The sequence below is a fragment of the Meriones unguiculatus genome, chromosome 9, assembly GCF_030254825.1.
Source record: "Meriones unguiculatus strain TT.TT164.6M chromosome 9, Bangor_MerUng_6.1, whole genome shotgun sequence".
NCBI lineage: Eukaryota > Metazoa > Chordata > Mammalia > Rodentia > Muridae > Meriones > Meriones unguiculatus.
Genome location: NC_083357.1, coordinates 75042732 through 75065247, shown reverse-complemented (window position 1 = coordinate 75065247; position 22516 = coordinate 75042732). Strand labels below are relative to the sequence as shown.

The 22516-nt window shown below is 42.9% G+C and overlaps 1 protein-coding gene across 7 annotated transcripts in view; it reads left to right on the top strand.

Moving 5' to 3' along the window:
* Positions 1-22516, top strand: part of Dgkh (diacylglycerol kinase eta) — a 168816-nt gene that overhangs the window by 95321 nt on the left and 50979 nt on the right. For 6 of the 7 annotated variants that reach the window (XM_021657592.2, XM_021657590.2, XM_060391482.1 and 3 more), the window contains exons 5-14: positions 3774-3878; positions 4149-4281; positions 6466-6572; positions 7197-7322; positions 10972-11074; positions 12207-12366; positions 13823-13931; positions 14071-14210; positions 18625-18709; positions 21815-21900. In XM_021657592.2, coding sequence (XP_021513267.1) covers positions 3774-3878; positions 4149-4281; positions 6466-6572; positions 7197-7322; positions 10972-11074; positions 12207-12366; positions 13823-13931; positions 14071-14210; positions 18625-18709; positions 21815-21900 — 1154 coding nt within the window. Of the gene's footprint in view, positions 1-3773; positions 3879-4148; positions 4282-6465; positions 6573-7196; positions 7323-10971; positions 11075-12206; positions 12367-13822; positions 13932-14070; positions 14211-18624; positions 18710-21814; positions 21901-22516 lie in introns of those variants that run through there. The other variant, XM_021657589.2, reaches the window with a different exon arrangement.

The window sequence follows — 22516 nt, the reverse complement described above, 5'->3', positions numbered from 1 at the left end:
GAGGATGATTTCAAGTTCGGAACGAACTTGATTTTTCCATGTCCTTTGACGAAAGTGTAGATAGTGTGTCTTCAGCAACAGGGTCTTAACATGGAGTTCTAGTAGGCAACCAAGAGCAATGATAGTAACCTTTATTGCTTGTGTGTGTGCGTGTATGTCTGAATTGGGGAGGGGCAGTCATCTGGGACACTGTTGACCAATTGTTGTGGGACAGGAATCCCACATCTGACACTGGGCCTTTTATTTGACAGCCTTTAGCTTCTGGTAGGATCATTATTCCCCACGGAGGATACCTCTGGTTAAACTGTTGAGGAAGGTAATAAAACAGTGGGTTTCCACTCAGCTTTTGAAACATCTTAAGTTTATTGGTTAATCCCTCTCCCTGCCCCCATCCTTCCCTCTCTTCCCATCCTTCTTCTCACCTAAATCTTTCTGCACAGTTTTATATTCTGAATCTCCATCTGTCAATGTTGTTTCTCCACCCCCTCCCCCCAGAAGTACTATATATTTGCTTTAAAAAGTGCAGATAGATGAACAAAAAGAATTATATTGGTCTGTAATCTCTTGATAGTATTTGGCTGTGTGTCTGGGTTTTGTTTTTGTTTTTTAGCTTATGCACATTAACACATTTGCAGTCTTAACTGCGGTGTTCCAGTCCATAGGATTTTATATTTAATGCTTTAGTAGGCTGTTTGTTTTTTTTTTTTTTTTTTCCTCACTGTGAAGCCCAGCCTGGCAGGAAACTTACTGCCTTGTCCTGGAAGGCCTCAAACTCAATTTTTTTTTTTTCCTGCTTCAGACCTCCCAATTTCTGGCATTAAAGAGTCTCCCTACTCAGCCAGACTCAAGAGAGATTCTTGAGTCTTAGTGAGTAAATAGCACGGTTGGATTGATTGTTCTGCCAGTAACTCTCACTCTTAACCCTGTGTGCGGATGGGGAGTTTGTCTACTTTCCCGGGTACCGTTTAGGAAACCACTTCAGATGCCACTGCTTGGTAGCACAGCAGCTCTCCAGACAAGTAAATCTGGTCTCCTTTCCTCCCTTGCAGACTCTTCTGACAAGCCTGCAGCGTGTCCCTGGCTTTGGCTTCCTGTACATACTCAGTAAATGACAGATGAACATGTGTGTCTCAGGGGTTGTGGTAGTCGGAGGAACAATAGTTCAGATATGTATGCAGACAGTCATGGTGCATATGGAGTAACAGGAGGAGGCGGTTGCAGATACGGGATAGGGCATGCTTGAGGATGGGTAAGCTTCAGATCCTTTGAGGAAGGGAGCACAGCCTCTGGTTCCAGAAACTTCCTGGGCTTGCCCCAACAGATATAGGAAGAAAGCCCCACCTCCCCTAATGTGTGAAAGGAGTTCCGTCTGCTCACCAGGCTTGGGCTGCCTATGATCATAACAAAGTCTGAGTCAGATAAACTTTCAGCCAAGAAGCAAATAATTTTCTGGATTTTCCTTTTCTCAAACATCTGCCTTATAAAATCGGTGAGCAACGGGGCTGTAGTGATGGAGTCCAGTTGGAGAGTAGCCAGAGCCTGTGGGTCAACCCCAAGGCCGTGGCCTTCTTTCCATACGGGCAGTGGGGAGGAGACTAAGTACGTGAGAGCTGGCTAAGGGTTAAGTAGAGAGGGAAAGGGCCAGGCTGAGAAGCTGCAGGTTTGCTGGCCGAGCCAAGCTTGACTTAGTCCAGACGGCGTGGGCTCTGGAGTGCCGCAGCCACAAAGCTAGCCATCTTTGTTTCACGTCACTTAAGAAGGACTGCTTGCTTTTCACACTGACTTCTTAAAACGTGGCTTAGTGATTAATCACAGGCCTGCACAACACAATTACTGTCTTTATGCATTTGGAAAAGTAAAAATTTTGGCCTGAAGTATGTAATGCTCTTTGCTTGTTTGTTATTGCTGTCATTTTGATTCAAAAGTGGAAATTGCAAATACATACTCTTACCTTCATTGGCATGTAAGGTATGCCCATGACTGAGTTATGCAGTCTTGCTGGAATCCTACAGAATTGAATCCTACATCTGTCTAGTTCCAAAATCTCTGAGAAGCCATCGCCTGCCTTCTGTTCTCCTCCCTTTTAATTCATGATGGTTCTAAAAGTCGCTTTAGTTTTGACTGCCAGTCACCATGTTTTGTCCAGAATTCCACAAAGAACAAAAATCAAAGCACGAAATGACACCTAAACAGAAGCCTCGTATTTACATCCCATCATATAGCTAAAGTCACATAAATGCTAGAGGCAATACTTCAGATAACATCAGCGAGCCGGTGAAACACGGAGGTTTCTGGATGCCGTGCCAGCCTCCAGAGCCGGGAGTATTTTATGATTTAATGGTACTTCTCTGCCACGTTTGATGAACTGCCCTAGAAAAACATTTTGAAGCAATAAAGCGTCCATTTGGCTCTCAAGTAATGAGAGAGGCATTGCTCTTTGCATTAACTATTTATTCAGGAAGAGAAGTGACCAACTGCTAATAAGCTTTATCCAAAGAAGGTCGCTTAAAACGAGAAAACACGAAAGTGAGGCTATCTTCGATTTCATGTGCAATTAACAGAGACGCAAAGCAGAGCAGTTGGTGGCCCCGTGCCACGTGACTGTGGGTTGGCTGTATTTAAGTGCACATGCCAGTCAGGGGTAGCAAGAGCGTCTGGGCTCTGGACAGCCGGTGTAGTCTAATAACAAGTAAGGAAGCAGTGACTGGTGAGTAGCTCAGGTGGGCTCGTTTCTCTTGCTTGTGGACTTTGTTGCTTAGATCAGTGCTTGTTCAGCCCACTAGTTTCCACCCTAGAGAAGGCTCCCCTTTGAGTTTTCTTATAGATTATTTCTCTGTAACTCATATTATCTGCTGCATAGATAGTAAAATATTTAGGTTTATTAGTTGGTCAATTGATTGGATTTGGGGAAATTGTATGCTTGTTGTATAAACACATGTCTGATACGTTATTTGAAAATAATTTGTTGGGAGAAATGCAGCATTTTGCTCTTATACCACAAGTGCATACACAGTCCCTTCCTTTCAGGGAGCACTGAGGTCTCAATAATGTCAAGGCCGCATCCGTAATACCATGTTCATAAGCAGAGTGTCAGCTAGAATCTTATTTTGAAACACCTTTGGTGCTAAAACAGTTGGTTTTTTCTATTCCACTTGCTTTATGATCCTTAATACAATTAATATGCTTTTTTTTTACAGTGTCAAGAAATATAATGCAGTTGTAATTTTTTCCAAGCTAACAATAAGATTCTTATGCTGAGTCTTCCACTGTGCTCTGACTGGGGAAAGTAGCACAATAGACTTTTCTGCACAGTGAGAGGAAAAGCCTTCCTATGATTGTTATTCACATAGGTAGTAGAAATATCAAAGTAAGTCATTAGGAAATTTAATGCTATGTTTTTTTTTTCATTTCCATATTGAAAGCAGTGTGTCATTTCAAATTACTTTGAAGTGTATTTAAAGCCAGGTTTCAAGATACATTCCATGTGGTAAGAATGCTTGACTATTTGTGGGAGATGACTTTAGAAAGAGTTAAAAATCCTGATTAGTAGTCACAGAGCCAGAGTTCAGCCAAGACTCCTGAGAACTGTCCTTTCCTGGAGTATCCATTATATCACACAGAACAAAACTCATCCGTGTCTCAGAGACTTCTCTTGTCTTCATCCAGGAAATAAAGACTCAGAAGAGGTGCAACTGCCTTGTTAGGTGCTGGGTTTTGTAGCCCCCCCCCGTCATTGGTTATTAATAATCATTAGATGGAATTGTCCCTTTCAGATAATCACTCCATTCAGAAGGCTGATGCTATGTGCTGAAAATAGGAAAGAGATGGAGGACTGGATCAGCTCTCTGAAGTCAGTACAGAGCAGAGAACCCTATGAGGTAAAGAACCGTCTACTTGTTTGCGTCCTTAGAGAACAGGCGTGCATAAGAGCGCCAAAGACCCAAAGCTGGCCTGCGCAGAAATAAGTATTGGCAGGCTCATTGGAACCTGTTTAAAGTAGGTTTGGGTTTTACTTGAAGTGCTTCGGTGTTCAGAGTAACGGGTTGAAAAGTTTGGGCCTCACTGTAGCATGCACATGGCAAATAGCCATACGTCCGTAACCTTGCTGTCCTGGTTAGCAACCCTGTCCAAACATTTTTTTTTTCTAGGTGGCCCAGTTTAATGTGGAACATTTCTCAGGGATGCATAACTGGTACGCCTGCTCCCACGCCCGGCCCACCTTCTGTAACGTGTGCAGAGAGAGCCTCTCTGGAGTTACCTCCCACGGCCTGTCCTGCGAAGGTACGCTAGCATTCTGCGTCTGGGCGCTGCCCCCAGCCAACGTACCATAGACACCTCCTCATGGGCACTGTGCTGTCATGAAGAGAGCAGACACACTGCAAAAACAAACAAACAAAAACGTTTTCCTTGGTGGAGACAAAGCCTGGGGGATTTGTTTAAATCAAGATTTAAGTTTTGTTCTAGTTCTGTGTCGGGCTCTAGGCACATGGGACTGATTTGGGGAAATGCTGTTGCTCAATGTAAAAATTTGGTGTTTTCTTGAAGGAACCAACTGCTAGTCTCGAAAACCCCCTTGAACTTAGCAGCATTCTAGTGTTCTTTGTTCTGATTGACTGTGGACACCAGTATATAGTCTTTGGCAGAATTCCTAATGGTTATTTATATTGAATTATTTGAAATCTTTTCCTTTACTTATGCTTTATTTGAATGGATATCATATTGTAATTTCCTCTTCTGTTTTGCACAACATTGGGGGTTGAACCCGGAGCTGCGGCACAGTAGGGCAGGGCAAGCAAGCATCATCTCATCCTCATGTCTTTGCTTAAAACTTCTTCACCACTCTGTAAAAATAAGGCCCACGCTAGTGTTTTCTTTCTGCCTTTCGCTTCTTTTCATGCTGGACTTTTCATTATAAGATGTGCGAGTTATCACTTAGCTTAGGAACTGTGAGTACCAAAGGCTCATCTGCCAGTAGCTACCAAGGGGAAGCTCATGGCCACTTCAGTGGTGAAGAATGGAGACTGCTGGGTACTGTTTCTTTTGAAACCTTGTGTAGAACCAGTTACCAAATGCAGTCACATCGTGAGTAATTGCGAGCGCGCACAATTAGCGTTTAAGTTAAAGTAGTGATGGAATCCCACTCCTAAAGCAGCGGGGGGCAGGGGGGGTTAGGTCTGCGATTGCCCTCCTGTCAGCCGTTTAGTGAGTCCACCGGAGGCTGAGGACTGAGCTCCGCACTGCACCTTCCTCCTGTGCCAGTTCCGACTGTGACTGTCCCAGGGTGCACACAGAGGTCAGATGGGCATAGACTCGCTGTAAAAAAGTAATGCAGTGCCGTGCATATAATTTCCTAAATTAACTGGGAGTGTTAAGAATAACCCCAGGGAGTAACTATCCTTCACCGTCATCTAAATAGTATCGGAACGAAACAAGTTTAAGTAGTAATTTAAAAAAATCAACAATGTCAAATATATAAATATGAATACTTAACTACTGTTTAATGTTTAGGAAGATTCAGCGTGGTAGAGGCTAAATATTGGAATTTTAAAAACCCCATAATTTTACCGCAGTACGTGTGAAGTTGTGGTTTCAGAGGGCATTATAGGCGAGGGAATGTGATGATTTTCGCCCCTCTCTGGGGAAACTCAGTTGCCACCTAACAGAGTACAGGTGCAGAAGGGTCACGTGTATTTCTTGATGGCCATAGCAACAGTCTGGCTTGTCATCACACTTGCTTTACAGGTTAGTGAGTCTCATGTCCATCCAGCCAGGGACTCTATCACTACAAAGTTTGACGTGTGTCTTAAACTACCTGTTTCCTCTTTAATGGCGAGGTTTTGAAGTAACGAAGGAATTATGTAGCTTTACCATCTTTTCTGTCTCTGCATGGAACTCACTATATTTCAGGCTGGCTTTGAACTCACAGATGTCCAGCAGCTCTGTGTGCTGGGATTAAAAGGCATAGGACCAGCTCCACATTACCATGTCGGCCACCTCGATGACTGTTTCCCAAGCTGCCTGGTTGTTTTCTTCATGTGCTTGCACTTTAAAACACTTGTGGATTATCTTGACCATACGACAGTTTAAAACTGCTCGTGCAAATACACAGCAGTGCAAATGCCAGAAATATGTAATGGATTTTCTCAAATTAAACACCTCCAAATAGGGGAATCTACACCTAGATCGAAAAGTGGGATTTTTACAAGCACTCTCACTACTGCATTATTTTTTAAGTGTGTGCATGTCTGTGCTTTTCTGAAGGACTAATTCTTCAGTGTTTATTTAATTTCTCTTTTTAGTTGCAATCTATTGTAGTACATTATTTACTGCTTCATAAATAAATAAAAAAAAATTTAAAAATACAAAACTTGCCGCCTTCCTCTCCCCCCAAAATCTCATGTTGTAACTTTACTTGCAAATCCTTGACTTTTATGATTTTTGTTTTGTTTTGTTTTGTTTTTTTAGTGTGTAAGTTCAAGGCTCACAAAAGATGTGCAGTGAGGGCAACAAATAACTGCAAATGGACCACGCTGGCCTCCATCGGGAAGGACATCATAGAGGACGAGGATGGGGTAAGCTGCCGCAGCTCCACCCCTTCCCCAGAAACCCCTGTTGTGTCCTGCTCTTGCGGAGCATAGTGGCAGAGGTGGGACTATGGGCTGTTTGGGTTCCATTGCAAGTGTTAGTTGATTGTGAGTTCTGATTTGTAACTAACTGTTTCATAGCTTTCCTCAGTTCTCTGCTTTAGGGGAGTCTGTTCTAAGTAAGGCCTAGGAAGGCTTCTTGGCTCAGCGGATGTTAGAGAGGTTTATCCGACAGACTCAGCAGTCTTCCCCAAGGCTTGGCTGAAACGCTCATTCTGCAAATTCTGGGGCTTCCTCTCAGGAGGACCCCCTTTAAGCCTGGCCTCCACCGTATCTCGCATGTGAAACCTTTAGAGATCACTGCCCTGTAAGTCTTTGTTGAGCTTTCTTCTCAGCTAGATTTCGGCTGGATCTCAAAAGGTGAGCCTTTGTCCTTTCTTTGCATACCTGCAGGATTCAGGCAGGATAGATGGTCCATGCGTGTGGATAAAACGAGCCAAGGACTCCGCATGATTGAGTCTGTAGAGAAAGACGTCCTTCCCCATCTTCTACAGGGTGAGGGTGGTGTCTTCCTCAGGCTTTGCTCTGACCAACCTTTCTTCCTGTCTGTAGGTTGCCATGCCTCATCAGTGGCTCGAAGGCAACTTGCCCGTCAGTGCCAAGTGTGCAGTTTGTGACAAAACATGTGGCAGCGTTCTCCGCCTGCAAGATTGGAAATGCCTCTGGTGTAAAACCATGGTAAGGGTTTAGAATTAGTCTGTATGTTTAAATTAGCATCTTCCCCTAACTGGGTCATCTGTGTGGTCCAGAGGCGAGGCAAAGGATTTCTGGTTACCCACTCACCCCTTTGTCACATAATGGCACTCATTCATGTTTTCAAAGTGTATTCCCTGTGCTGTAGCAGTGGTGTGTGTGTGTGTAGGGGTGTGTGTGTGTGTGTGTGTGTGTTCCTTCTCATTTCTGTCCCCAGTCTTTTTCAAATGGCCCATTTATAGTAGTTGATTGTGCTCAGATATTTCCTGTGTCATATGAACACCTTCTCATAGCTTTTTTTTTCCTGTATTGATCTCATCACATTGTAGTTTACTATTTTCATCACACACACACACACACACACACAACTTAAGCTATGGCGCTCTTAGAAAGCCCCGCTCCAAGGTGCTACCACGTTATTGTTGATACGCGAAATGTAATTTTGCAGCTCTTTGTCTGTTCTCTGACGCAATACCAAATTCTATCTGCCTACGCACTGATGTGACCGAAGTTACATGAGTGTTAGATAAATACATTTTTAAATTTGCATATGAATCAAAGAACGGTCTCCTTTCTGTCAGATATTATGAGGAGAGAGTTTCCAATCAAATGAGGAGAGGCACAGGCAGACGGCGCTGGGCCAGGCAACTGCGTGTACTGTACTGTTGTTGGCCGTGCTGTCCTGCCACAGCAGTGATGGCTTCCACTGGGTAGATTTGTTCAGTGGCGTTTTGAGTCTTTCCGTCTTCTTAATGTTGGTATTTAAAATCTGGAAGTTACCCCCCCCCAACACACACACACATTTTAAATGTGGAAAACCCATTGCTTTTGTTAAGTGTGAAGCAGATTGGGAGAAGCACAAAGGGAGTGAGTCTGACGTGTTGATTATAGAATTAATGAGACTGACTTTTCAGGGCAGAGTAAATCCTGCAGCGTTTCAGTCAGGTCTGATGGGTGACCTGTGCTTCCAGCTTTTAAATCGACCGTGACCCTCTTTGTCCCGGCACCTTGCTGTTTGTCATCATTCTGTCTTACAAACGGTGTGTTGATTTCTCTTCTATTTCACTTCTATCTTTGTTAGGATTCTGTTGCTGGGATAAAGACACCAAAGCGCAAGTAGGAAGGAAAGGGTTTGTTTGGCTTACGGGGCCTATGGCCGTCCATCACTGATGGACACCAGGGCCAGAGTTTAAGGCAGGAACCTGGAGGAGGGAAGCAGATTCCACAGAGAAGAATTGCGTACTGGCTTGCTCCTCACGGCTTGCTCAGCCTGTTCTCTGACACCACCCAGGACCACCAGCCCAGGGACGGCATTCCTTATACTGGGTGGGCTCTCACCTCAATCACCAATCAAGAAAATGCCCCACAGGCTGTCCTACAGGCCAGTCTTATAAAGACATCTTCTCAGTTGAACTTCCCACTTCCAAGATGCCCCTAGCGGGTGTCAAGCTCACAGAGTGGTCACCAGCACGACTTCATAATGTGTAGGCCGTCGCAGGTGTCTCTCGCGGCTCGTGTCTCGGTCGAACCCTAACCCCTCGAGCCTCTGACACCACAGCCGCCGGTTTTAAAGGAACACCACACACTAATAACATTTTCAAAAGAGACATTACTTTCGTTCTATGTATTTGAGTGTGTTGCCTGCATGTGCGCATGTGCACCGTGTGTGTGTGTGTGTGTGTGTGTGTGTGTGTGTGTGTGCGTGCGTGCGTGCACGCGCGCGCTCCCCTGGTGCCCACGGAGGCCAGAAGACGGCACCAGATGCCCTGAAACCAGAGTTAAGGAAGGTTGTCTGTGCTGGGAACTGGACTGTTCCCAGCCACTCCCCATCCCTCCAGTTCCCAGCACAGACAGCATTTTAAGTCATCGTTTCACCTACCATTTCTTTTGTGGGCTCAGTGCCTCCCCCCCCCCCCCGCATTTCCTGCTGTCTCTATTAGCTGTGCATTTATTGCTGTTTCTCTCCTCTGGGGCTTAGCTGTTCATGTCTCACTTTCTGAAAGCACTTCAGTGTGTGATGAACTAGTTCAGAGAGGCTTCGCCTGCAGCGAACATGCATGCACTTTTACATGGTCAGTAGCTTTAAGCAGTGCTTAGCAGTCTGAGCTAATGAGACTGTACTCAGGGGTTCATTCTGCACTTCAAACAGTTGTATACAGTGGCATCGCTGTTACAGGCGATGCATGGCGGGCATTCTGGCAGCCCTTCCCCCCCCTTTCCTTACCCCTGGCAAACTTCACTCTCACCGTAATTATTTCTGCCCTATCCTGTGTCAGTTACACATACCGGTTGCTGTCACCATTCCCCTGTGACAGCTCTCTTGGCCTCCTACCTCCTGTACTCTATCATTTATTGGTGTGCTTGCTATTTTGGCTCTTGACAGATCGCACAGGAGGATAGCTGGTGCTTGCTCCTGTCGCCTAGGACAAAAAGGGCCAAACAAGGCAAAGGAGAACCCTGCCAAAGCCAGAAGTTCTACCACCCTGCCGATTGAGGCTGTGATTTAAAGAGGAGTGCCTGCGTACTTTAGCTCAGCTTTTCTCAGGCAGCATTGGTGTAGATCTCTTTCTTTGTTGCTTCACGCTTGCCACACATTTTTAATTGAAACTATCTGACCAGGAAATGGTTTAATCTCAGCACTCGAGAGGCAAAGGCAGGTGGATCCCTGAGTTTGAGGCTTGCCTGGTCAACAGAATGAGTTCCAGGATAGCCAGAGCTATGCAGAGAAGCCCTGTCTTGGATACAAAACAAAACAAAAACAAAAAAACCTATTTGGGCACACTAATTTTTCTAAGATACATTTGTGTTAATTTATTATGTCATAATTGAGAATTGTCCCCACATAGGCCATCAGAAGAATGAAATTTTCCATTAAACTTTACTTATCCTCTTGAAAAGTTTGGCTTAGTTACTGCACATAGTTCTTAAAGGACCAATTAAATAAAGCCATATCAAATTAGGGCTCATGGACCAGCTAGTTTGCTTGACTAGCTGACATGTTTGAAAGGCTCTTTGGTAGACACACAAAGCATTCTGAGGAGCGAGGCTCCTCCATGGTGAATTAACCCTGTGTTTTCTTACTCAGATAGTCTCCAGTTTGGGCTTGAGTTTTCTGCTTCCCTCCTGTGCCTTGCAGAGCACTGGTCTAGCTGAGGAAATAGTCATGGGTGGGCTTATAATACCATATGCAAATAAATAAACTAAGATAAATTTGATTAGAAGGTTGTAGGATCACTGCAGAAAGAGCTTGTACATTGCGGTATTTATTTATTTTTATTAAATGTTATGGACATGATATTGATACCCTTCCTTCTTCCCTCCCCTCTCTTCCCTCCCCTGTATCTCTCTTCTTCCCACTCCTCATCTCTTGCTGCTTTCCTTCACTGGGCGTGCACTAACTACGTGTTACTTATTTTAGTCAACCACAGGAGTAGACACCGCAGACCAGAGTGTCGCACGTACAGTGCTAGCCTGTCGCCCGGAAGGGTAAATGCACCTTTAGTGGTTCGCTAATCACCGAATCTTGTATGATGGTATTTATCCCGAGCAAGCAGGTCTATAGATGTAGTTTATAACAGCGAGGCTTTGATGTGTTGCTTTTCCAGTTCTTGAAGGTTTCTTTGTTTGCTGTTAGGTACACACCGCCTGCAAAGACTTGTACCATCCCGTCTGTCCTCTAGGCCAGTGTAAAGTGTCCATCATACCCCCGATCGCACTGAATAGCACAGATTCTGACGGTACGTAGCGGCAGTGTCCAGTACGGGCACGTCTGGCCTATTTGCTGTTGGCTAACTTTCCTGTGATAGATAAACTGTAATTGGCTATTCTGGTCAGTTTTTATAAATGCTGGGAGGGATATTTGGTTCTTTAACTAACTAATTAGTCTTTGTGTTGCTGGCGAGAAAACCTAGGCTTTTGAAGAGCCAGTCATGCGCCCCGCCACTGAGCCATGTCCCCGGCCCAAATGAATATTTTGAAATGGAAGTTGTGGCGCAGCCATTAACACATTTGCCAGATCATCATGCCTAAGACTTTTTAGACTTTCTGTTGCATCCCAGTGATGGAGAAGATTATCATTTTGTACTGAACTCCTAAAAGGTTAATTTATGTGTGTTCTTTCCCCATAATTGAAACTGCCCATTAGCGTGGGCTACTATTAAAATTTGTTCTCCTGTAATTTCATTGCAGGAATTTGTATTCCTCTAAGTGCATCTGCTATTTCTAGAATCTGCCGAGGCTTAACTCTTAAGTGCTGAGGAAACTTTCTACCATCACTAGTTTTAGAATAGGGCATTAATTACTTCCTTCCCTGCAAGCCATGTTATAAATGGCTTTTGCAATGTGTTGTTTTAGTCTTCTGCTGCCCTCCACGCCCAGACTTTTAACATAGTTGCGTATGCAGATGTAAGGCTCACAGGATGTGTTCTTGATAGCTCTGCCCATCCCAGATATATCTGTTGTTTATTATAAATTTGAAAGTATTTCCTCAGGCCTCTGCAAAGAACAATTAGAATATTATAAAACCACCAAGTATGAACATGGATTTTTTTTTTACAACTATGAACTCATAGCCCAGATTTGCTTTTCTTATAAATATTGGTAATGTTGGCAGTCCATTTCAAAAACTCCGTGACTGAGGTTTTTATTGTCTTTGGTATAATTTTTCACTGCAGAGCATGCTCTAAAATACAAGTTTTATATTGCTAGGATACAACTATAAATTCGGCTCAATTGGGGGATTAGATTACAGTGGTGTGCCACTGCTGGCTCCTTATTTTTGCCCATTTCTCTTTCTTTTTCTAAATGTCTGTTAATAATTTAAGAGAGGAAAATGCACATATTAATCTTGTCCCTGGGTTTGTTTTTCAGGTTTCTGTAGAGCGACCTTTTCATTCTGTGTCAGTCCTCTCTTGGTGTTCGTCAATTCTAAGAGTGGAGATAATCAGGGAGTAAAGTTCCTTCGTCGCTTTAAACAGTTGCTCAACCCGGCTCAGGTGTTCGATTTAATGAACGGAGGGCCTCACTTAGGGTAATTCATTAACGAGAAATCCTACTTAAGTAAAATACAGTTGTTTTTTTTTTGTTTTTTTTTTTTCTAAAGCACGCGTATACCTGCATTTTAATCACACTCACCACCCCGGACGCGGCTAAAATACAGTTTTAAGTGTGAGATGTGCCTGGCCCTTCTGCTCATGAAAATTATAGTTTTCACGTGTGCCTTTAATCACAGAACTCAGGGAGGTAGAGGCAGGTCGATCTCTGTGAGTTTGAGGCCAGCCTGGTCTACAGAGTGAGTCCAGGACTGCCAAGGCTACACAGAGAAACCCTGTCTCAAAGAGAAAGTTATTATTATTATTATTATTATTATTATTATTATTGTTTTTATTTGCTTGTTTTGTTTTTGTTGTTGGTTTTTGAGGCAGGGCTATGAGGCCCTGACTGGCCTGGAGCTCTGTGTAGATTAGGCTGGCCTGGAACTCACGGGGAATGGTCTGGTGCTCCCTCCTGAGTACTTGGATTAAAGATGTGCTCCCTAATTAGAGATTTTTACACAACTTTTCTGATGTTATTCAACTTCCTTATATCAATTCCAAACTTGTTATCAGAACTTCTAAATTCCAAAATGTATAAAAGTATTTTAATTGTGTGTCTTGTATCAAACAGATCCTGAGCTCTTAGTCCTGAAGGGTCTCAGGCTGACTTCAGATACATAAGGGACTTGTGTTGAGTGTCCTTTGATCTTTCTGTGATGCCGTATAACCTAAAGTCTGAAAATGAGTATGAACTGCGTAGCATCTTCGTTGTAGGGGATATGCCTTGGGGGGTTACCTCACCCCCTTTCAGTGCCTGTGCATGGTTTTTCTGTGGGGGTGGTATTATATCTTCTCATGGAGGAGCCATTTATTCTGTCAGCCTTTGGACATCTCTCCTTGTGTGAGAGAGGTTTCTCTTTATGGAGGCTGTTGCACAGGACCTGAGGTTTACCAAGGGACAGTGGGGTGTGGACAGAATGACACAAAGGGAAACTGAAGTAAAAGGAAGTTCTGAGACTGGGCGTAGGGAGGATGTTGAGAGCTGTGCATTGGTGAGGGCTGGCAGGAGTAGCCTCAGTGTCCCCCACACCTCTGAGGTGGTTCTCCCTTGGCTTGTAATTCCTCGGGAAATGACATAATGACGCGTCCTGTAATGGAAAAGCCAGCACTCCACTGCCTTCTGTACCTTTAGTTCTCTTTCCTGGCTCTGTCTCACTTTTGCTTTTCTCATTTTTCACCCCCCCCATTTATCTCCACTTCCGCTTGTAACTATTTTTTTACTTCAGAAGTTTTCTTGAGTTACTGTTGCACTCTAGTTAATTTTTACGTAAGAATTCTTATATTTAATACGAATGTGGATAATAATGAGTATAACGTGAACAGTAATTGGAGAAGATGTTTTTTTTTTTTTTTTTTATGTACTCGCACTAAAAATAAGTGTTTTACTTTCAGCTTAAGATTATTTCAGAAGTTTGACACCTTCCGGATCCTTGTCTGTGGGGGCGATGGAAGTGTAGGCTGGGTTTTATCAGAGATTGACAAGCTGAACTTGAATAAACAGGCAAGTCTGCGCCGGGGGTGGGGTGGGGGGGTGGGGGTTGGTGCTCGAGATGGGGTCTTGCTGTGCGGCTTAAGCTAGCCTCGAGCCCAGGCTCCTGTTCACCAGTTCACCTGACGATGTCACCATTGTGCTCTTGCAGTGCCAGGTCGGGGTGTTGCCGCTGGGGACAGGCAATGACCTTGCTCGAGTCCTTGGCTGGGGAGGCTCGTACGATGACGACACGCAACTTCCTCAGATTCTAGAGAAGCTGGAACGAGCCAGTACCAAAATGCTGGACAGGTAAAAACAACGTCAACAAGAAGTTACTTGATACCTTGAGTTTTCCTAACTCTTAACTCCAAACTTCCTGGTCTTGTTCATTGATTACTGGGATCCTGGATAGAACCTGACAAAGTAGACACTTAATAATAGATGATTTTGAATGAATGAATGAATGAATGAATGAATGAATGAATAGGAAACACCTGGAGAAATGGTTCCACTGAATTCATTATTTAAATGTAGTAGTTCCTAGCTTTTGTTTTGTTGAGACTTGGGGATAGGGTTTGACTCCTTAACTCAGGCTGACCTCAAACTTGAGATGCCCTGTCCTGTTGTCCTTGAGTACCAGTATTATAGGAGTGCACCACCATGCCCAGGACTTCCAATGACGTTTAACCACTGTTTAAGTCAGAAAGCTGAAAAGTTAACTTTGCAGTTCCCGATGAATGGAATAATAAGACCCATCATCCTGTGGTTCTGGAAAAACCTGAGAAAAGCTTTGTCACCTTCAGTTTGCTGGAGAGTCTTCTGAGTTAATCAAGTCCTGCCCAGGCTGGGGATGTAGCTCAATAATAGAATGTTTGCCATGGGTGGGAGAAAGGAGAAGAGAGGATAGGAGAGAGAGAGAGACAGAACAAGAGAGAGAGAGGAGAGAGAGAGAGAGAGAATATGGATCCTGTGTCAGAGACGGAGGGCATTATTAGGAACACACATGAAGATGCAGGACTTGTCACTGTTTACACTGTCCTGGATCTCTTCCCCTCCCCTCCCCGCCTTCTCTCCTCTCCTCACCTTCTCCATCATGAATGGCCATGTGTAAAACAGAAGTCACAGCGTTTGTAACCTAACTGCTGTGGTGAAGGCATTTAAAATTTGGGTTTAGGGAACAACAAGATTCACCAAGCCGTAACTACCCCACCCTCAAGAGGACAAGACAGATATCGAAATATCATTATAGGCTTGAGCTCACATGAATCAAAACAACTTTGATAGGATTAGCCATCTGTGGAACTCTTCCTGAAAACAAAATCGCATCAGGGAGCCACCAGTCAAAAATGTAATTACCCTCAGACGAGCTCTAACCTCGGTATGGTGACCTTGTCAGTCATGCCATAAGGTTGTGAGGCTTGATTCCCTTGCTGACGACATACTGAGAAATAGACCTGAATGGTAGAACCCTAAGCCTGTATTTATCCAACACTGCATGAAGGTGACACTCATTTAGCTGGGCCATAATGATTTATAATCTGGGCTGAAGCGAGATTCAGAATCTCCAATCCTTAAAAGAGACTGGAATTTAGAAAGGAAAGAAGGGAGGGAAAATTAAAAAAAGAGGTGGAGTGTGGGGAGGTGGCTCCGAGGCTCCAGCCCTTGCTCTGTAAGCCTGAACTTGGTTCCCAGAGCCCAATCAGAGCTGTGTCTGTAATACAGTGGAGGAGGGAGCAGGAGAGGCCCTAGAAGTTCACTGGCTGGCTCTCCTGGCATAGACAGCTGTGCGCAAGGAGACCAAGTCCCCAGCAAGGTGGAAAGTAAGGAGCAGCACACCAGGTTGTCCCCAGATCTCCACATACAGGCTGTGGCGCATGCACACCTGAACTCCTATACGTGGACATTCACACATCCACACTTCATTTGTACACACCGGAACAGAAAGGACAAGTGACGGTGTGGTGATGGGTAAGCTAACTAGCTTAGGGCAGGGTCACTTCACAGGATTTATGTACATCAAAACAGCAGTTTTACCTTAGTAAAATGGAGGAGAAGGGAGAATTTGAATGAAATCAGCTTTAAGAGAGAGAAAGAGCTGAAAGTAATTTCCTAAATGGTTCATTACTTTGCTTAACAAACAACACAGAGTATTTCTTAAAGATCTTTTTCTATTTAATTGTGAGCATGTTCCTGCATTTGTCCCATTGAGGGCGTGGGGGTCTTTTGAGAGTCACTTCTGTCCTTGAACTGTGTGGGTCTTGGGGATGTAACTCAGGTCATCAGGCGTATTGGCAAGCACCTTTACTCACTGAGCCCTCTTACCAGCCCCAACACAGTAAATGCTTCTTCTTGAGACAGATTTAAAGGGCTGTCCTGATGTGGCCTAGGAAATGTTTTATAGAAATTCACTCCCCCAAGTGGTTAGCTGAGAAATAGCATCCCTGAGGTCAAACTCGTCGCCGTCCACTGGCATGCTGAAAAGAGCAGAGCAAAGATGAGGCTCTGATTTTTCACTACAATTGTTTTCTTTGTGGCTTTACTGTTTGTGAAAAGCAAAAAAAACAAACAAACAACAACAACAACAAAACAGGTGATCCTAGTCCTGTGAAAAAAATGGATGAAAAAAAATCAGTGTAATATTCTGCGTTGTCTAGGCTTTTCAATTGTACTTACTTGATCTCTAGTGCTCTCCTGTGACTTGGTTCACAAAAGCATCATTGTGACTGTTTTACAAAGATCAGACACAGGCTTCTGGAGACAATGGGAGCAGGGATCATCCAGACCGTTTGCCTGTCTTTCTGTTGTACTCATTTTATGTTGCCATCACTACCGTCCCAAATGAGCTAACATTGCCATCTGTATTCTTGACACCGTCAGAGTCACATAGCCAGTACACAGTAGGGCTGCTGTTCTAGCAGAGTCCGAGCTCCTATCCCCAGGCTGGATTCAGTCTCTCCCTCATAACTATGCAGGCAGCAGAGAAACCCTGACAAACTTGAAACCAGTGCCTAGTGCACAGGCTGGCCCCACTCTTTCTTCTCCGGCTGCCTCCTCTTCCTGTTTTCGGGGAATTCCCTATCCAGGAGGGAGATGCAGCTCGGAAGGTTATGGTTAGGTGGAATCCTTTCCTGACTCTTCTCTTTTGACGAGAGAAGAAGTTCAGCCGCAACGCGAAAGCTTGACTTTCACATTTCTGATTGCGGTTTTCTCTTGCTTGGGTATTTGCAGATGTACCCGACACTGCGATTTCTAGTTTCTGTGCCAGCGTGCATGCTTCATTGGGAAGCCTGTTGACTGCTGTGTATCTGGATCCTGCCTTTCTTTCCCTTTGAGATGTTCAGCATATGCTGCGTGATGGATGGAAGAGCATATAATTACGATTTTATTTGTAATGTTTTCTTTTTTTTGCTTGTGTGCCTTTGTGTGCGTGTGTTTCTGTGTGTGCGCGTGCTCATGTGTGCTTGCGCGCGATTATGAAGTCCTGAGCTTGAGGTTGGGAACCGTCCTTGATTTTTCTCCCATCTTTTTCGTCCATTTCAACCCAGAGCTGGCTGAGATGGCTACTCTTGCTGGCCAGCTCCTGTTTTCTTTGGTTGGAATTACAGGCAGGGCCAGCTCTCCTACTCCGCATTTATATGAACTCTGCAGATCTGAACTCTCATCTTCATGCTTTCAGAGCGGGTGCTACAGCCTTGGAGCCAGTTCCCCAGAGTTTACGTTTTCATGTCGAGCATTGAATAGTAGCTACAAATAACTGTTTATTTCACATAGTCTAACTACCACATGCCTCTTGGGAAGTTGCTGGAAGTTTGGGTTTTTATGTGAAGAGTTATTCTCCTTAATGTGAATGATACACTAGGATATATTTAAATATTGACTTTAGAATTTTCCTGTAGGTTCCATCATTGGCTGTGTATGCTTTTTATAAAATAATGTGTTGTAATATTGTATTTATAATGCTTTTTATCTATGAAAATTCTTTATCTCTCATCTTGTTACACTATAATAATGTCCTGACCCATTATACTCCCCAAATTTGGAATTTTTTTAAATATTAATCTGGAATTATCCCAAATTGCTTTTTCAAATGATTCAACATTTGAAATAAAATTTCCTTTTTATCCCATTATATTACATTACTCCTTCTTAAATTAAGGACTGTTTACCCCATTTTTATCACACACATGCTAGAGCATACACACACACACACACACACACACACACACATACACACATTCACACTCACTCACTCACTCACATTTCTTTTTGCCAGGAACAGTTGCTAAATGAGAAATGGTTTATTTTCATAGGTAATAGGCATTTATTTAATCTAGGACATTAGTTCTTAGAACTCTGGGTTGTGGCTCATTAATAACATATAATCTACTTAGTGCTTTTTCAATAAGCCTTATTAGAAAGTGGAAGAGAAGAGAAGAAAGATAGAATGCATTTCCTCAAGAATAGTAAGTCTCGGGATGACCAGCATTTCCTGCTGTCACCTGGTATTGGAATGTTTTGGGTGCCACTAACTAGAGAAATGTTAGAAATCATAAACTATGAATGTTTTATGGAATTATCTGTTTCAACCTCAATTTGAGAATAAAACTGTAGGTCATAAATGTATGTACGTATGTATGTATGTATTTTTGTATGTATTATATGACATAGAAATAGTTTATTAAGATTTAAAGAAATTTTAGACCAAACGATTTTCTCCCATTAGGTGGAGTATCATGACCTATGAACTCAAATTGCCAGCAAAGGCGTCTCTACTTCCTGAACCAGCGGAAGCTTCTGAAGGATTTTATGTAAGACTAATCTTCATCTACTGACCATCTGAAGTGGGTTGTCTTGGGGACGGGGGAGATGGCCATGGTGACTGCAGCCAGTCTTCTCCCCCAGAGACAGGATCCCTTGGATCAATGTTAGGGTCCTCTTTGAGTCACTGACCTTCCTGGACCTCACCACTTCATGTGTAACATGGAGATTTAATGATGCTGATATATAGAGAGTACCAGGCATACAAGGTTGCATTCTCATGCCCAGGAGGCCAGCAGTTAGCCTTTAGTCAGTGCTCACACATCTGCATCAGCCATGAGCACTGTCTGCTTATTAGGTGTCAGCCCAGCTCCAGTAAGCCCCTCCCACCCATGTGCCAGTACTCCTGGCTGGAAGATGGTGCTGTTTCTGTCTTCCAGTTTGCCTGTTCTTTGAAGGGGATAAACACATTGATCCTGAGCAAGCAAAGGAAGAAATGCTGCTCATTCCCTTCTATCTCTGCTACAGACCACTAGCATCTAAAATTTTCAGATATGTTTAAACCTCAGGGCAGTGGAAACTTAATACAGTCTGGCTTCCAGGAAATTGGCTCTGACTCGTTAAGGCCTTTTGCCCTACAACAGTGTATTTTTTTCCTCTAGGAAATTTTACCTCTTTAGAGTTGAAATTTTTGTTTTGCCATTGAGAAACATCATATCTTGTCAAAAGTAAGACAGGACCATCCTTAGAGAAGATAAATGTATTTTTCAGATATGAAAGTATTTTAAAAGTTCTAAAACATGAACAAGTAGTAAATCACATGAAATGGAAAGCAGAAATAATGTACATCTCAGTCACCTAAAGATACTCAACTGCTAAGTTAATATATTTACTGCTTAATATCCAGTGAAACTTTTAATTTTAATATTATTCTATCTGAATATACCTACCATGCCTGTTTTTCTAGAAGCCATTCTCTGTAGCATTTTTCATTAATGTCATTATTTCTTTTTCCAAAATGAGGAGGGGAAGTCATGAGCCTGCTAAGTAACACTGTAGTAGATTAAAAGTAGCATCTATAAATTCTGTCTTTTGACGTATTATCTTCTTCCTCAGAAAGAAGTATGTTTCTGTCTTTGAATATCATTAGTAAACAAATACATATAAGCTTCACGGAGCATTAATTAAATATCAGTAATTAATAAATTAATCAGTGGCATTAATTAATGCATTTGTTCATAGCATTAGTGGCCATGCCATATACTACCTACTCTGCAGGGAAGAGAATAAACTGACCTCTTAGGAATATTGTCCCTTTTTGCATTTTTTTAAAACGCTGTGTTTCCATTGTCCTGATCTGTAAAGGTACAGATTCTCGTATTTAAATCAAGAGATTAGAGAGTTAGTGCATTATCGTACTTGGGTGGCCCTAAGCTGCTCTGGAGTAAAATTGCTTTTTCCAGGTGTGGTCTGCATTTGAAGGAGGTGAGGTAGAAATTGAAAGTTAGCCACTGGTGGACTTGACCATAAATTTAAAGCGAGATTTCTTTGGAAAGATGCCGGTCACAATGACACTGCAGAGGAGAATATTTACTGAGACTTCGATTATATGTGAATAAACTGATGCTAATGGGCAAAAGGGGCTGAAAAGATGTCTGAGCAAGGTGAAAGGACATCAGAGACCAGCCCGAATTTTTATTGGAAAATTGTGAGTTTATGACATGGCATGCATATGAAGAAAACATTTGGCAGAAGACTGTAAATAGCGTGCATATTTTATGTATTATGAAGATGCGCTCCTTTAATAGGATGTTAAGCTCTGAGTCCAACAGAAAAGGAGACGTGGCACATTGGGTAATGCAGTGTGTTTCACTGTCTGAAGACAGTGGTTCTCACCCTGTGGGTGGTGACCTCATCGGGGATCGCATACCAGATATTTATATTACAATTCATAACAGCAGCAAGATTATGTAGTTATGAAGTAGCTACAAAATAATTTTATGGGTTGGGGTCACCATGCAAGGAACTGTATTAAAAGTTTGCAGCATTAGGAAGGTTGAGACCCACTGGTCTAAGAGAAATTATTATTTACATAATTTTATGGGTACTTAACAGACTGTATGACTACACAATTGCATTTAAATATATATATATATATATATATATTACTGAAGTGTAATATATAAGTAGAAAAGTGTGCATTTCTTAGATGTATAGCTTGGGGCATTTTTCACAAATTAGACAAACCTGTGTAACTGACACCCAGCTCACAAGACAGCATTAAGTGCCTGACAAGCCCCCCACCTGCCCTTCTGAGAAACCCCCCCCCACACACACACATTTCATGGATGGCCACTTCTCACTTTTAACAGCCTAGACTAGTTCTGTCTGGTTTAGGAAAGTGATTCCTCTGGCCCGTAGGCACTGTGACTCATTCCTTCCTAGTGTCCTATAGTATTTGTTTCCATTGAGCAAATACGTTGCATTCGGAGCGGTGTGGACGTTCCATCTAGCCCATGTCTTTTGGTGCACACACATCTGTTTCTTTGGGGTGAGTACGTAGAACTTGAGTTTCTTGGTCCTCTGGTGTTAGGCCTATGTTCAGCTTTCACAGACACTGTCCCACAGCTTCCAAGGACCTCTCAGTTTTCATGGAGGAGAGGTTTGTACTGCTGTCAGGCTGTGCCACTGACGGGTTCCGTTTGCTGTTATCCACAGTTTAGCCATTTTGTGTGGTTTCACTTTGCATTCTCTGGGTCCATGAGGAAGTTGAATGTCAATTACTGGGTTATTCTACTTGCATTTCTAGTTGCTTTCTTTTTTTTTTTTTTTTTTTTGCCCATATTTTGTATGTGATAATCTGGTTTTCACTGTACTTATTTTAAATAATGCTTTTTATAGCCACACTATATTTATATATAATTCATTTTTATATAGTTTTAAAAAATAATGGAATTTTAATTGGATTTTCTAAAAAATGTAGAGAACTCCAGGACCATAAAATGGGAGTCAGGTAAATTCTTATTTTGCATGATGATCCTCCTCACCGTGGCACACACTTTTCATGGCAGCCTTTGCCCTGTCTTGCACAGTGTTCATAACTGGGTTGTCTAGACACGGGCGGCAATCATATAGTATAGGGTTTTCTTTTCCAGATGACGATTTACGAAGACTCTGTTGCGAATCACCTCACGAAAATCCTCAATTCTGATGAACGTGCAGTAGTCATATCATCTGCCAAGTGAGTCACGGGGCTTTGGATGACGAAAGCGCTTAGTTATGCGAGAACGTGAGAGGAAAAGTATATTTCCTGGCTGTGATGCCATCTGTGGTGCTGATCTTTAGTAATACACTTGAAGTAATCTAAAGGATGAAACGCAATAGTTTGCAGTGGAGTCTTTATTCATATTAGCATCTGTATGCTATTCAGACGGAGCATATTTTGTAGCTTATTGGGAAACATTTTTTTTTTAAATCAGGAAAGTGCGAGAAAGAGTTTAAATGTCTATGTGGAAGGTATAACGTGGAAATCCTACCTCATTATCATGTATTTCCCACACATATATATTTCTTTTTAGCAACTGTTTACATCACTAAAAGGAAAACAGTCAGATTCGCCAAAATGACATTTCTCAGCATGTTTAAAATCCATATAGTTCCAAGTCATTTTAGCTAATTCCATACACGGAGCCAAACGTGGAGTTTCCAGTCTCCTTTCGAAGCATCCTATGCTTGCATCCTGAAAAGGGCAGTCAGGGATTCCGCTTAGCGAGCCAACTGCTGTTGTGGAGGAAGGGAAGGAACAGTGGGGTAGAAGACCAGAAGGAGTGTGGAAGGCTGAGGAGGAAAACCCAAAT